The 17,095-nt window shown below is 42.3% G+C and overlaps 1 protein-coding gene across 1 annotated transcript in view; it reads right to left on the minus strand.

Annotated features, from left to right (window-relative positions):
* CIDEA (cell death inducing DFFA like effector a) overlaps positions 1–15,608 on the minus strand; it is a 49,826-nt gene extending 34,218 nt beyond the window's left edge. The window contains exon 1 of the mRNA XM_056521543.1: positions 15,448–15,608. Within this exon, the coding sequence (XP_056377518.1) occupies positions 15,448–15,500 (53 nt within the window). The 5' untranslated portion in view covers positions 15,501–15,608. The remainder of the gene's footprint in view (positions 1–15,447) is intronic.
* Positions 15,609–17,095: the final 1,487 nt, after the last annotated feature.

The raw sequence follows: 17,095 nt of genomic DNA on the forward strand, positions 1-17,095 counted from the left end.
CACGGCGCGGCGCATGACGTCAGTGCGCCGCGCCGTGCATAGCAACGACGAAGGGGACACACGCCGGAGGCCTGCAGCAGCGCGGACCCGACCCCGGCAACAGGTAATTATGCCACCGGGGATGGAGGGAGGCAACGGGGCAGCGGCACCGGCAATGGGTGCCGCTGCCCCTTCTCTCCCCCTGGCTGTCGGCGCCGGCAATGGGGCGCCAGCACCAATAGTCAGGGGGACAGAACGGGAAGCGGCGCCGATAGCCAGGGGGTGAGAAGGGCCGGCAGCAGGGCTCTAGACCCCAGGGAAGGCAGGGGGAGAGAAGTGGGCAGCGACGGCCTCTCTCCCCCTGCCTTTCCTGGGGGTGTATCGGGGTATACACGTGCACACACGCACCCTCATTTTACCATGGATATTTGGGTAAAAAAACTTTTTTTACCCAAATATCCTTGGTAAAATGAGGGTTCGTGTCATAGGCCGGTGCGTGGTATACCCCGATAAATACGGTACTAATGTGCCACAAACAGGAAGTTAATATCACCAACCATTCCCATTTTATTAAGGTGTATCCATATAATTGGCCCACCCTGTAGATTTGCCTTTGTGCACAGTGCGCAACATTATCAAGAAGTTTGCAACCCAGGGCACTGTAGCTAATCTCCCTCGGTGTGGACGCAAGAGAAAAATTTATGAAAGGTGTCAACGCAAGATAGTCCGGATGGTGGATAAGCAGCTATACACAAGTGCCAAAGATATTCAAGCTGTCCTGCAGGCTCAGGGAGGATCAGTGTCAGTGTGAACTATCCATTGACATTTAAATGAAATGAAACGCTATGGCAGGAGACCCAGGAGGACCCACTGCTGACACAGAGACATAAACATTTTGCCAAAATAAACTTAAGTAAGCCAAAAATCCTTCTGGGAAAACGTCTTGTGGATAGAGGAGACCAAGATAGAGCTTTTTGGTAAAGCACATCATTCTACTGTTTACCGAAAACAAAATGAGGCCTACAAAGAAAAGAACACAGTACCTACAGTGAAATATGGGGGAGGTTCAATGATGTTTCAGGGTTGTTTTGCTGCCTCTGGCACTGAGTGCCTTGAATGTGTGCAAGGTTTCATGAAATCTGATTACCAATGGATTTTGGGTCGCACTGTACAGTCCAGTGTCAGAAAGCTGGGTTTGCGTCCGAGATCTTGGGTCTTTTAGCAGGACAATGACCCCAAACATACATCAAAAAGCCCCCAGAAATGGATGGCAACAAAGCGCTGGAGAGTTCTGAAGTGGCCAGCAATGAGTCCAAATATAAATCCCATTGAACACCTGTGGAGAGATCTTAAAATTGCTGTTGGGAAAAGGCGCCCTTCCAATAAGAGACCTGAAGCAGTTTGCAAAGTAAGGCTAGGTTCAGACTACGGAATTTTCGCCTGCAATTCTGCTTTGAAATTGCAGGCGGAAATTCCGCTTGCTAAAATGTATAGTATAGTGAATGGGTTTCCGTTCACAAATTCACACTTCGGAATTTGTGAAGCGGAATTTGTGAACGGAAAATCCACTTGGTAATTTCTGCCTGAAGAAAGGGGTTGCTCTTTCTTCAGGTGGAAATCCGCGCTGAACACATTGCTGTCTATTGGAGACTGCAGTGTCCGCACGGTCCTAGCGCCAACTGATTCAGTCAGTGCTGGCCGGAGATTCCGTAGTCTGAACCTAGCCTAAGAGTGGTCAAACATTCCGTCTGAGAGGTGTAAGAAGCTTGTTGATGGTTATAGGAAGAGACTGATTTCAGTTATTTTTTTCAAAGGGTGTGCAAACAAATATTAAGTTAAGGGTGCCAATAATTTTGCCCAGACCATTTTTGGAGTTTGCTGTGACATTATGTCCAATTTGCTTTTTTCCTCCCTTTTTTAGTTTAGTTCCAACACACAAAGGGAATAAACGTGTGTATAGCAAAACACGTGTTACTGCAATCCTTTTCTGTGAGAAATACTTCATTTTCTTGAAAAATCTCAGGGGTGCCAACATTTACGGCAATGACTGTAGTAACTTTCTCTCAAAAGGAATACACAAAACTGTGAGAGCATGCATTTTTTTGTTGTTTTGTAGCCTTGTGTGACCTTGGACAAAAAATGTAATTCATGATAATATATCATTCCTATGACCCCCTGAAACCATGTCCTAGAATATTTACCTGCAAATACAGGTGGTGTCGAGAGCCGCCAGCCCCAAGCTGGAGTGGTAGTATACTAAGAAGAGCAACTCATTTCAGGTCCTTTTAGCCAGAGGCAAGACCATGGGGTTTTTCTTTCGGGATTACAGAGTTAAAAGGCTTCTATGACTACACTAATGAGATGTTACAGTATTATATAGACCAGGGGTAACTTCTATTATACACTATTAAAAGATTTCATCATTAATCGCTTACAGGCACCATCTTTATTTCTGTGATTTTCAGCCCTAAAAAGGGAGTATGCAAAAACATAAGGAGTGAATACATATTTCCAGAGGTCTCCAGTACTAGAGCCTTAGAACATGGAAAGCTATTCTCTAAGGCTACTTGTACACTACAGAATATCCATGGGGTTTTAGAAGTCTATGCAGAAAAAAGGTTGGATCTGTTGGCCGGCCAGTGAGTGGGACACAATGCCATCCGTTTCCCCGGCTTATATATCACAATCACAGCGGGTCTCGAGTGATACCCGAAGCGATCAACATCTTTTGACATGTCTGAGCAACATGAATGAAGGGCTTGACAAATTTGCTTTGATCTAGAAGGCAACAGAAAAATTTTGTAGTCAGTATTTTTATTTTTTTAAACAACCAGCATGATTTTTCAGTTTTTTGTGCTGTAAACTGTAGTTTTTAATGGTATTACTTTTATGTAGTATTGACTTTTAATTTTATTTTTTTATCACCTTTTCATTCAATTCTTTCTGGGATGTCATAAAAAAAAAAAAAAAAAAAAAAAAAAAAAGGAAGATCTTCCTAGTTATGCACCTCATCTCTGGTCATGCCTCTTCATAGGTAGCCCTATATGCCATTTAGGAGTCTTGGAAAGTTGAGTGACAACCATTATGCTGATCCAGTTTCCTTAAATGTCCCTGCGTCTTAACCACTTAAGGACGCAACCCATTTTGACCTTAAGGACGCAGCCTTTTTTGCAAATCTGACCACTGTACGCCCAGCATCCCGAGTCCTTAAGGACCGAGGGCGTATCCATACGCCCGTGGGAATTCCGGCCCCCACCGCTAGCCGGTTGGGGAGCGGAGCCGGATGCCTGCTGAAATAAAATAAAAAGTAAAAAACACTACATATACACATACCCCTACACAGCCCCCCTCCCCTCCCCAATAAAAATGAAAAACGTCTGGTACGCCACTGTTTCCAGAACGGAGCCTCCAGCTGTTGCAAAACAACTCCCAGTATTGTCGGACAGCCGTTGACTGTCCAGGCATGCTGAGAGTTTTGCAACAGCTGGAGGCACCCTGTTTGGGAATCACTGGCGTAGAATTCCCCTATGTCCACCCCTATGCAAGTCCCTAATTTAGGCCTCAAATGCGCATGGCGCTCTCACTTTGGAGCCCTGTCGTATTTCAAGGAAACAGTTAAGGGTCACATATGGGGTATTGCCGTACTCGGGAGAAATTGTGTTACAAATTTTGGGGGGTATTTTCTGCTTTTACCCTTTTTAAAAATGTAAAATTTTTGGGAAAACAAGCATTTTAGGTAAAAAATTTTTTTTTTTTTTACATATGCAAAAGTCGTGAAACACCTGTGGGGTATAAAGGTTCACTTAACCCCTTGTTACATTCCCCGAGGGGTCTAGTTTCCAAAATGGAATGCCATGTGGGTTTTTTTTTTTGCTGTCCTGGCACCATAGGGGCTTCCTAAATGCGGCATGCCCCCAGAGCAAAATTTGCTTTCAAAAAGCCAAATGTGACTCCTTCTCTTCCGAGACCTGTAGTGCGCCAGCAGAGCACTTTTCACCCCCATATGGGGTGTTTTCTGAATCAGGAGAAATTGGGCTTCAAATTTTTAGGGGTATTTTCTGCTATTACCCTTTTTTAAAAATTAAAATTTTCTGGGAAAACAAGCATTTTAGGTAAAAAATTTTTATTTTTCTTTGACATTTGCAAAAGTCGTGAAACACCTGTGGGGTATTAAGGTTCACTTTATCCCATGTTACATTCCCCGAGGGGTCTAGTTTCCAAAATGGTATGCCATGTGTTTTTTTTTTGCTGTTCTGGCACCATAAGGGCTTCCTAAATGCAACATGCCCCCCAAAAACCATTTCAGAAAAACGTACTCTCCAAAATCCCCTCGTCGCTCCTTCGCTTCTGAGCCCTCTACTGCGCCCACCGAACACTTTACATAGACATATGAGGTATGTGCTAACTCGAGAGAAAATGAGCTACAAATACAAGTAAAAATTTTGTCCTTTTACCCCTTGTAAAAATAAAAAAATTGGGTCTACAAGAACATGTGAGTGTAAAAAATGAAGATTGTGAATTTTCTCCTTCACTTTGCTGCTATTCGTGTGAAACACCTAAAGGGTTAAAACACTTACTGAATGTCATTTTGAATACTTTGGGGGTGTAGTTTTTATAATGGGGTCATTTATGGGGTATTTCTAATATGAAGACCCTTCAAATCCACTTCAAACCTGAACTGGTCCCTGAAAAATACTGAGTTTGAAAATTTTGTGAACAATCGGAAAATTGCTGCTGACCGTTGAAGCCCTCTGGTGTCTTCCAAAAGTAAAAACTCATAAATTTTATGATGCAAACATAAAGTAGACATATTGTATATGTGAATAAAATAAAATGTGTAAAAAATATTTGGAATATCCATTTTCCTTACAAGCAGAGAGCTTCAAAGTTAGAAAAATGCAAAATTTTCTAATTTTTCATCAAATTTACGGATTTTTCACCAAGAAAGGATGCAAGTATCGACAAAAATTTACCACTATGTTAAAGTAGAATATATCACGAAAAAACAATCTCGGAATCAGAATGATAACTAAAAGCATCCCAGAGTTATTAATGTTTAAAGTGACAGTGGTCAGATGTGCAAAAAACGCTCCGGTCCTTAAGGCCAAAATGGGCTCCGTCCTGAAGGGGTTAAAGGGGTACTCCGGTGCTTACACATCTTACCCCCTATCCAAAGGATAAGGGATACGATGCCTGATCGCGGGAGTCCAGCAGCTGGGGACGCCCGCGATCATGCATGCGGCACCCCGTTTGTAATCAGTCTGATTACGGTCGACCGAAGGGCTGGCGGCGTGTGACGTCACGCCACCGCCCCCGTGTGATGTCACGCTACGCCCCTCAATGCAAGCCTACGGGGGGGGGGGGGGGGGAGATCTGATGAAGAGGGGGTTCCACCCCTCGAAACACGTTATCCTATGTATAAACTGTTACCTGTAATAAATCTCCAGATTATATCTTCCTCCCGATTGTGTGGCTATTACCTCCACACCCTCCCTTTTGGAAAGGAGCGCTCCAAGGCACCATCTTTTTCGGATCAGAGATCCTACACTTTTTCTCAGCAACCAGACGTCCGGGACTTTTCCTCGAGGCAGCAGAGTGCGAGCAGCCCTTCCGGAACCATATGACCCCTGTATACCAGGGATTCAAGCTTCATGCTGTGTTGTGCCCCGAGCGCAACATGAGAAGGTGAGCACACCTACACTTACAGTTACATCTATATACAACCACCAGAATAACGGCACATTGTTGCGCTTCTCTCTGTTTTCCTTTTTTTCATATTTGAGTCTCCATATTCTACTTTATATTAGTGGTATATTTTTGTCGATACTTGCATCATTTCTTGGTGAAAAAATCCAAAATGTCATGAAAATTTAGAAAATTTAGCATTTTTCGATCTTTGAAGCTCTCTGCTTGTAAGGAAATTGGGCATTCCAAATAAATGATATGTTGATTCACATATACAATATGTCTAGTTTGTGTTTGCATCATAAAGTTGACATGTTTTTACTTTTTGAAGACATTATAGGGCTTTTTAGTTTAGCAGCAATTTTCCAATTTTTACTGAAAATTTCAAAATCTGAATTTTTCAGGGACCAGTTCAGTTTCAAAGTGAATTTTAGGGTCTTTATGTTAGAAACACACTATAATGGACCCCATTATAAAAACTGCACCCCTTGAAGTATTCAAAATGACATTCAGAAATGTTGTTAACCCTTTAGGTGTTTCACAGGAATAGCAGAAAATTCAAAATCTTTATTTTTTACACTAACACGTTCTTGTAAACTCATTTTTTTTCCATTTTACAAGGGGTAATAGATAAAAATGTCCCACAAAATGTGTAACCCTATTTCTCTTGAGTAAGGAAATACCAGTAGAGGGCTCAGAAGGGAAGGAGCGACAATGGGATTTTGGAGAGCGAATTTTGCTGAAATGGTTTTTGGGGGGCATGTCACATTTAGGAAGCTCCCATGGTGCCAGAACAGCAAAAAAATAAATAAAAAATAAAACACATGGCACACTATTTTGGAAACTAAACCCCTCAAGGAATGTAACAAGGGGTACAAGGAGCCTTAACACCCCGCAAGTGATTGACGAATTTTCGCAAAAGTTGGACGTGAGAATGAAAAATTTTATTTTTTTCACTAAAATGCTGGTGTTATCCCAAATTTTTCATTTTTACAAGGGGTAAAAGAAGAAATTGTGTTACAAATTTTGGGGGTCTTTTTCTCCTGAGTATGGAAATACCCCAAATGTGGATGTTAAGTGCTCTGCGGGCGAACTACAATGCTCAGAAGAGAAGGAGCGCCATTGGGCTTTTGGAAAGAGAATTTTGTTGGAACAGAAGTGCGTTTACAGAGCCCCCGTGCTACCAGAACAGTGGACCCGCCCCCTTCCATGTGACTCCATTTTGGAAACTACACCCCTCACAGAATTTAATAAGGGGTGCAGTTAGCATTTACACCCCACTGTCGCCTGACAGATTTTTTGAACAGTGGGCTGTGCAAATGAAAAATTACATTTTTCATTTTCACGGACCACTGTTCCAAAAATCTGTCAGACACCTGCGGGGTGAAAATGCTCACTGTGCCCCTTATTACATTCCATAAGGGGTGCAGTTTCCAAAATGGGGTCACATGTGTGTGTGTGGGGGGGGGGGGGGGGGGAGTAAACACACATGGCATACAATTCCAGCCAAATTCTCTCTCAAAAAGCCCAATGGCACTCCTTCTCTTCTGAGCCCTGTAGTGCACCCGCAGAGCACTTGATATCCACATATAGGGTATTTCCATACTCAGAAAAAATGGTGTTACAAATTTTGAGGGGCTTTTTCCCCCTATTACCCCTTGTGAAAATAAAAACTTTGGGGTAACATCAGCATTTTAGTGAAAAAAAAAAAAAAAAAGATTTTTCATTTTCACGTCCAACTTTAACAAAAATTTGTCAAACATCTGTGGGGTGTTAAAGCTCACTATATATCCCTTGTTACGTTCCATGAGGGGTGACGTTTCCAAAATGGGGTCACACGTGGGCGATTTTTTTTTTTTTTTGCGCTTATGTCAGAACTGGTGCAAATCACCAATTTAGACCTCAAATGTACATAGTGCGCTCTCACTTCTGACCATGTTGTGCGCCCACAGAGCACTCTACACCCACATATGGGGAATTTCCCTACTCAGGATAAATTACGTTACAAATTTTGGGGGTCTTTTTCTCCCTTTTACCTCTTGTAAAAATGAAAAGTATGGGGCAACACCAGCATGTTAGTGTAATTTTTTTTACACTAACATGCTGGTGTAGACCCCAACCTTACCTTTTCATAAGGGGTAAAAGGAGAAAAAGCCCCCAAAAATTTGTTAGGCATTTTCTCCTGAATAAGGAAATGAGGCCTAAATTTGGGATTTGTATATGTGGACCTAAACTGTTACCTTTAAATACGACAGGGCTCCGAAGTGAGAGAGCGCCATGTGTATTTGAGGCCTAAATTTGGGATTTGTATAGCTGGAGGCTCCGTTTTGGAAACACTGCCATATGAGACGTTTTTGATTTTTATTGGGGGGTGGGGGCGTCAGTGTAGGGTGGTGTATATGTAGTGTTTTACCCTTTATTTTGTGTAGGTGTAGTGTAGTGTTTTTAGGGTACAGTCACACTGGGGGGAGTTCACAGCGAGCTCCCCCCTGGGAGTTTGAGCTGCGACAAAAAATGTGCTGCAGCTCAAACTTTAAGCGGGATACTAGCTGTAAGCCCGCCCGTGTGAATGTACCCTTTGGGGGGGGGGGGGGGGGGCAAATCTCCTGACTCCTTACTTTTTCTGTTGGCTTCTAAATTCAAAGCTAATTTGTCAAGCTCTTCATTCATGTTGCTCAGACATGTCAAGAGATGTTGGTCGCTTCGGGTATCACTCGAGACCCACTGTGATTGTGATATATAAGCCGGGGAAACGGATGGCATTGTGTCCCACTCACTGGCCGGCCAGCAGATCCAACCTTTTTTCTGCATAGACTTCTAAAACCCCATGGATATTCTGTAGTGTACAAGTAGCCTTAGAGAATAGCTTTCCATGTTCTAAGGCTCTAGTACTGGAGCTTAACCTAAACTGGAGACCTCTGGAAATATGTATTCACTTATGTTTTTGCATACTCCCTTTTTAGGGCTGAAAATTAGAGATGAGCGAACTTACAGTAAATTCGATTAGTCACGGACTTCTCCGCTCGGCAGATGATGACTTTTCCAGCATAAATGAGTTCAGCTTTCAGGTGCTCCGGTGGGCTGGAAAAGGTGGATACAGTCCTAGGAGACTCTTTCCTAGGACTGTATCCACCTTTTCCAGCCCACCGGAGCACCTGAAGGCTGAACTAATTTACGCAGGATAAGTCATCAACTGCCGAGGGGAGAAGTTCGTGACTAATCGAATTTACTGTAAGTTCGCTCATCTCTACTGAAAATCACAGAAATAAAGATGGTGCCTGTAAGCGATTAATGATGAAATCTTTTAATAGTGTATAATAGAAGTTACCCCTGGTCTATATAGTACTGTAACATCTCATTAGTGTAGTCATAGAAGCCTTTTAAGTCCCGAAAGAAAAACCCCATGGTCTTGCCTCTGGCTAAAAGGACCTGAGATTAGTTGCTCTTCTTAGTATACTACCACTCCAGCTTGGGGCTGGCGGCTCTCGACACCACCTGTATTTGCAGGTAAATTTTCTAGGACATTGTTTCAGGGGGTCATAGGAATGATATATTATCATGAATTACATTTTCTTTGGCAAAGGTCACACAAGGCAGTTGACTTAGCTTTAGGCAAAGGCTACAAAACAACTCAAAAACAGATGCACTCACAGTTTTGAGGTATTCCTTTTGAGAGAAAGTTACACGTGCCATTGTGACTATAGCACAAAAAAAAGTTTAAATAGTAATATAGAAAATGTAACACACCCAAATGTGCTCACTGCACACTTTTTTACTGCAATTCTTACAACTCACAGTACAATACATAGTAACCAATAATCAGTTACTTTTCATAGCACAAAAACCCAAGTATGTACAGTACATATAAAACTTTTGCCTTTACTTCTAGACTGCAGCATTCTCAAATTAAAGGGGTTATATCCAGGGGAAAAAAAACACACACACACATATATATATATATATATACATATATATATATATATATATATATATATATATATATATATATATATATCTCAACTGGCTCCAGAAAGTTAAACAGATTTGTAAATTACTTCTATTAAAAAAATCTTAATCCTTTCAGTACTTTTTAGCTGCTGAAGTTGAGTTGTTCTTTTCTGTCTAAGTGCTCTCTGATGACACGTGTCTCGGGAACTGTCCAAAGTAGAATCAAATCCCCATAGCAAACCTATTCTACTCTCTGCAGTTCCCGAGACAAGCAGAGATGTCAGCAGAGAGCACTGTTGTCAGACAGAAAAGAACAACTCAACTTCAGCAGCTGATAATTATTGGAAGGATTAAGAGAAGTAATCTATAATTAAAATAAGTAATTTACAAATCTGTTTAGCTTTCTGGAGCCAGATGATATATATATATATAAAAAAGTTTTTTCCTGGAATACCCCTTTAAAGCAATTCTTTTTCATTCTTAACCCGACTTCTGAGAAAACGCTCACGGACAGTCCGATCACTGTACCTAATTATACAGCGACCTTATTGACCACAGGGTTAGCATCTTGGATACATTAACATTGCAACAGGGCAAATGTATGTTATTATCATCTGCAACAGGGCCAAATGGGCCAATTATAATACTGGACTTATGAGGCAGATGTGCTTTGGGGCCCCCTTAGGCACAAGGTTACCGGTTCAACTGCTAACTCTGCACCCCCTAGCTATGCCCCCGGTTTAAAATTCTCCATAGGATCCTTTCATTCTGAAATGTAGTAGAAGTCTATGATCAGACTTGTGATCTCAAGACAGGGCTTAAGTCCTGCAGGAACATGTGGGAACTGAGTTCCTGCACTATTTCCACAGCAGGAACACTGTTCCCATTAGCAGTAGTTCTGCAGGCACGGCCCGTGAGTGGTAATCTTGGGTGAGTTCCTGCACTTTTTTCCCCCAGGACTTGACCCCTGTATATAGATAGACATGGCACATATAGAGGCAGGGGGCACATTGGTTGGGAAGCAGGTGTTGCTGCCTCTTCACTCTTAGGATTACCAGGGGTCCTAGAGGTTGGGCCCCCACAGATAATGTCCCCTGAACCCTGCATATCAGAAGAGAATATGAACTGGATTTCTCCACTGCAGGATTACATATAAATAAAATACGCACGTCATATTACCAGGACTCCCCCTACACAAGCTTAGTTAATATTAGTTATTAGCGTCCCCATTGAGAGCTGAAAGATGTAGCCTGAATATATACAATAGGGCATAATATCTGTGTCAGCTGGGAAGTAAGGCCCATTGTACTGATCCCCTCCATGGAAACCAGCAGGTTAAACCAGGGATGATCTCCTAAACCAGTTGTCTTCAACCTGCGGACCTCCAGATGTTGCAAAACTACAACTCCCAGCATGCCCGGACAGCCGTTGGCTGTCCGGGCATGCTGGGAGTTGTAGTTTTGCAACATCTGGAGGTCCGCAGGTTGAAGACCACTGTCCTAAACCCTGGCAGCTAACCAAACAACTCCTGTCCATTCATATTTACACACACAGGGGGAGATTTATCAAAACCTGTCCAGAGGAAAAGTTGCTGAGTTGCCCATAGCAACCAATCAGATCGCTTCTTTCATTTTTAACAAGGCCTCTGCAAACTGAAAGAAGCAATCTGATTGGTTGCTATGGGCAACTGGGCAACTTTTCCTTTGCACGGGTTTTGATAAATTTCCCCCATAATCTCTATCTAATCTAATCTATCTATTCTAATCTATCTATCTATCTAATCTATCTATCTATCTATCTATCTATCTATTCTATCTAATCTAATCTATCTATCTATTCTATCGTGTGTGGGACAGCACCGGAGCTCGACCTCTGTGCCCGTGCTTGCCCAGGCCGCCAGCCCAGAAAAATTGTACACGAAATCCAAGAAACTCAGCACCAGTCAGGTCACGGATCTTTAAAAAGCTGGGTTGTCTTTATTATCCCAAAATCAGAGCAACGTTTTGGCAGAAATAGCCTTTATCAAGCATGCTTGATAAAGGCTATTTCTGCCGAAACGTTGCTCTGATTTTGGGATAATAAAGACAACCCAGCTTTTTAAAGATCCGTGACCTGACTGGTGCTGTGTTTCTTGGATTTCGTATATATATCTTAAGCTTGACATGAGGAAATAAATTCACTATTTTTGAATTTTAGAGTGCTGCGCCATTGCTGATTGCTATATATATATATATATATATATATATATATATATATATATATATTGCAAACAGTATATACAAATGGTTAATATATTAAGAAGTATCAACATTTCTTCACAGACCTGTCAAAAATACACAGCAAACTATGTATGACATGCAGAATATTGTTGCAGATTCATAAGGACTCTCACTATGCGCAGAACATGATGAAACTAATGAAAAAATCCACAACATAAGGAGCGGCTGGAAATCTGCAGGTAAATTTTACAACAGTTCTGACCTATGTGGAGTAACAAAAAAGGGGGAAATTGTATTTTTTTTCTCTCCAGGACACAGCATGATGGCTGCAGCTACATCAAAATTATTTATCATTTATTTTACTGCCGCCCTAAACTCTGCAGACCTAGGGACAGGCCTAAATCCTTAGGGGGGGGGGTCCTAAAACTACCTACAGGCCAGGAGGCAAGCTGACTAAAGGGGGAGCCTAAACTACCCACAGGGACACCTAAAACCACCAACAGGCAAGGGGGCAAAGCCAACTTAAATGGGTTCTCCGGTGCTTAGACATCTTATCACCTATCCAAAGGATAGGGGATAAGATGCCTGATCGCAAGCGTCCCGCTGCTGGGGACCCCCGTGTGACGTCACGCTCCGCCCCTCAATGCAAGCCTATGGGAGAGGGCGTGACGCTGTCGGCTCTGTGGTCGCCGGTAATACGCTCCGGGACTGACTACAAATGGGGTGCAGTGTGCAAGATCACGGGGGTCCCCAGCAGCGGGACTCCCGCGATCAGGCATCCTATCCCCTATCCCTTGGATAGGGGATAAGATGTCTAAGCACCGGAGTACCCCTTTAAGGGGGGTTGTGAAATAACCTAACAGGGGCCAAGCTAACTACAAGGGGTCCTATATACAGGGGCAAGCTACATTCAGGAAGCAAGCTGCAGCCACTGTTATATTTGTCCGACCAACTAGAACAGCTAATTTTCAAGTTGATCATTTTGTACAGTCCGTGAATGATCACATTATATATATATATATATATATATATATATATATATATATATATATATAACAAACAAACACTGTATAACCACACAACATATATACTCACATATATATTACATAATACAGTATATACACTAGGGGTGTGAATCGCCAAGAATTTGGCGATTCGATTCGAATCGCGATACCAGTGTGGCGATTCGATATATTCCGATACCGTCTAGGTGACGATACATCGCGATATATCCCGATTCTGTCTAAAAAACAATGTCTTTTACGCTTTTATTAAAACTTTATTTTTATTTTATTTATTTTTTTGTACACTTTATTAGTCTTTTAGGAATCATTAGATTCCTCAGACAGATGAATAGAGTTCTATTGAACTCCATTTATCTGCGATCCATTGATAGAGCCTGGTCCAGCCAGGCTCTATCAATGACAGAGCCACGGAGAGCCTACACATCTCCCTTTAGACGCCGCTGTCAGCTTTGACAGCGGCGATCTAAAGGGTTAATAGCCAGCCGCGGCGATCGCCGCATGCTGGCTATTAGAGGCGGCCCCCGACTACTGAGAACAGCCGGGGGCTGCAGAGTATGGAGCGGGCACGAGTCGGGAGCCCACTCCATACACACTGCAGAGCACCGCATGCTGTATATTAGCGGCGGCCCCCGGCTACTGAGAACAGCCGGGGGCTGCAGAGTATGGAGAAGGCACGAGTCGGAGCCCGCTCCATACATCCAGAGCGCCGCCGCGTCAGATCCGGCTGACAAAATGTGGAACTTGTATCTCCTGATGCCCGGAACATGCTTTCTGTGCATCAGGAGATACAAATTCCACATCACTAAAAGAATCGATTCAAAAATATTTTGAATCGATTCAGTATCGGCAAGTGAAAAATCGCGATAATCGCGGGAATCTATTTTTTCTTACATCCCTAATATACACATTAAATATAAAAACAGTATAACCACACAACACACACACAGTGTCAGTGCAGATCCCAGCTGAACACAAACATACATATATACACATATAGTATATACACACACACACACACACAACATAAACACAGTATAACCACACAACACACACAGTGTCAGTGCAGATCCCAGCTGAACACAAACATACATATATACACATATAGTATATACACACACACACACACACAACATAAACACAGTATAACCACACAACACACACAGTGTAAGTGCAGATCCCAGGTGAACACATATACACAATATAGTATACACACACACTAAATATAAACAGTATAAACACACACACACACACACACACACACACAGTGTCAGTGCAGATCCCAGCTGAACACACACACATTATATATAAACACAGTATAACCACACAACATACACAGTGTCAGCACAGATCCCAGATGAACACACACACATTATATATATAAACACAGTATAACCATACAACATACAGTGTCAGTGCAGATCCCAGATGAACACACACACATTATATATAAAACAGTATAACCACACAACATACACAGTGTCAGTGCAGATCCCAGCTGAACACACACACACATTATATATAAACACAGTATAACCACACAACATACACAGTGTCAGTGCAGATCCCAGATGAACACACACACACATTATATATAAACACAGTATAACCACACAACATACACAGTGTCAGTGCAGATCCCAGATGAACACACACACACACATTATATATAAACACAGTATAACCACACAACATACACAGTGTCAGTGCAGATCCCAGATGAACACACACACACACACACACATTATATATAAACACAGTATAACCACACATTGTCAGGGCAGATCCCAGATGAACACACACACATTATATATATATATAAACACAGTATAACCACACATTGTCAGGGCAGATCCCAGATGAACACACACACATTATATAGAAACACAGTATAACCACACAACATACAGTGTCAGCACAGATCCCAGATGAACACACACACATTATATAGAAACACAGTATAACCACACAACATACACATTGTCAGGGCAGATCCCAGATGAACACACACACATTATATAGAAACACAGTATAACCACACAACATACACATTGTCAGGGCAGATCCCAGATGAACACACACACATTATATAGAAACACAGTATAACCACACAACATACACATTGTCAGGGCAGATCCCAGATGAACACACACACATTATATAGAAACACAGTATAACCACACAACACACACATTATATATAAACACAGTATAACCACACAACACACACATTATATATAAACACAGTATAACCACACAACACACACATTATATATAAACACAGTATAACCACACAACACACACATTATATATAAACACAGTATAACCACACAACACACACATTATATATAAACACAGTATAACCACACAACACACACATTATATATAAACACAGTATAACCACACAACACACACATTATATATAAACACAGTATAACCACACAACACACACATTATATATAAACACAGTATAACCACACAGCACACACATTATATATAAACACAGTATAACCACACAGCACACACAGTGTTAGTGCAGATCCCACGCACACGCCTGCACCCCTTTGGCCGCTCGGTACAATGGCAGCCACTCACCGGATCAGAGCCTTCGGGGATAAGGCATTGGCGTAGTGCAGGGCGCTCTGCATCCTCCCGGGTGTCCGTCCGCTGAGGCACTGACGACCTTTCCCCTACTCCGAGTGATGGAGCCGCTGATCTCCTCCCCCTGCCCCTCACCGCACTCCTCCTGCCTCATTCACACTACGTCATGCGTCACTTCATTCATCGGGGAGCGATCAGTATGAGGGGCCGATAAGAATCGCACATGAGGGCACGTGTATGAACCAGCCCTGTATAGGAACCATTGGCAACCACAACATTTTCAGAATTTGTGTTGCCAAAAATGATTCAATCGTGGAGGGCGGATACTTAGCAGAATGCCATTTATACATGATCATGTCCCAATCACATCCATGCAGTATTGATAATGTACTGATCATAGGATGACCCCACATAATGACCCTCTATAGACATTCAGGAAGGCTAGGTTTAGGCTAGGTTCACACTACGGAATCTCTGGGCAGAAAATTTCCGCCTGGAGATTCCAAGTGCGGCCAGTGCCGGCTGAATCAGTCGTCGCTAGGACCGTGTGGACACTGCGTTACTATTACTATGGTAGGGTATATGGGCCTGAACCAGTTCCATCGGGCAAAATACCCTCCATCTGTGCCACTGTTAGGACTAATGGAAAACAAATTATCGTTCACAATTAACGATTGTTTTTCAATAGACTGTTAGAGTATGTTCACACTAAGGAATTGGAGAGGAATTTCCACGAGTAATTCTGCTCGCTTTTTCCTCTCCAAATCATTCAGCAGTGAAAATCCCCATAGAGTTGTACAGAATCTCTGCCCCTCAGTTCACACTGAGGAATTTCCTCAAGCAGAATTCTGACGAGAAAGTATGTTCCGCTTGAAGAAATAAGGCTAGGTTCAGACTACGGAATCTCCGGGCAGAAAATTTCCGCCCGGAGATTCCGAGTACCGCCTGCGCCGACTGAATCAGTCGGCGCTAGGACCGCAATGACTGCAATGTGTTCCGCACAGATTTCCGCCTGAAGAAAGAGCACCGCCTTTCTTCAGGCAGAAATTTCTAAGCGGATTTTCAAAGCGGATTTTCTGCTTCACAAATTCCTATACACTATACATTTTAGAAAGCGGAAATTCCGTAGTCTGAACCTAGCCTAACATGTTCTTTCTTTCAGATGGAATCAGCATCGTTCTCCCATAGAGATCAATGTTATATATATTTTTTCAGTCAGAAGCATTTCCGCGCGGAATTCGCGCAGAATTTTCGCATGAAAAAAAAAAAAGGAGGAGTAAAATACATATATTACGCCCACTCTCCAACCTGCATTTCCGCGCGAAATCGCTGCTAATTCTGAGCGGAAAAAAACCTGTATTTTGGGGTGGAAATCTTCAGCGTGATTTCCGCCCCAATTCCTCAGTGTGAACATACCCTTATACTGCTATAGAAAAAAATGAAACAGATCAGTTGTTGGTCCTCTGTATGAGATATGTGCTAAAAATGTTTTAAAAAGTATTTTATACCTGTGAGAGGGTGCATTATTGTAATATATTTGCTTTATATGCAGTACACCATGTAATGAGCATATTTCCCTCTCTTGGTGATCTGCTTCTCTAAAGAGGCACCCAATAAATCAGCTCGATCACAGGGCAGATAC

This window comes from Hyla sarda, chromosome 5, assembly GCF_029499605.1.
Source record: "Hyla sarda isolate aHylSar1 chromosome 5, aHylSar1.hap1, whole genome shotgun sequence".
NCBI lineage: Eukaryota > Metazoa > Chordata > Amphibia > Anura > Hylidae > Hyla > Hyla sarda.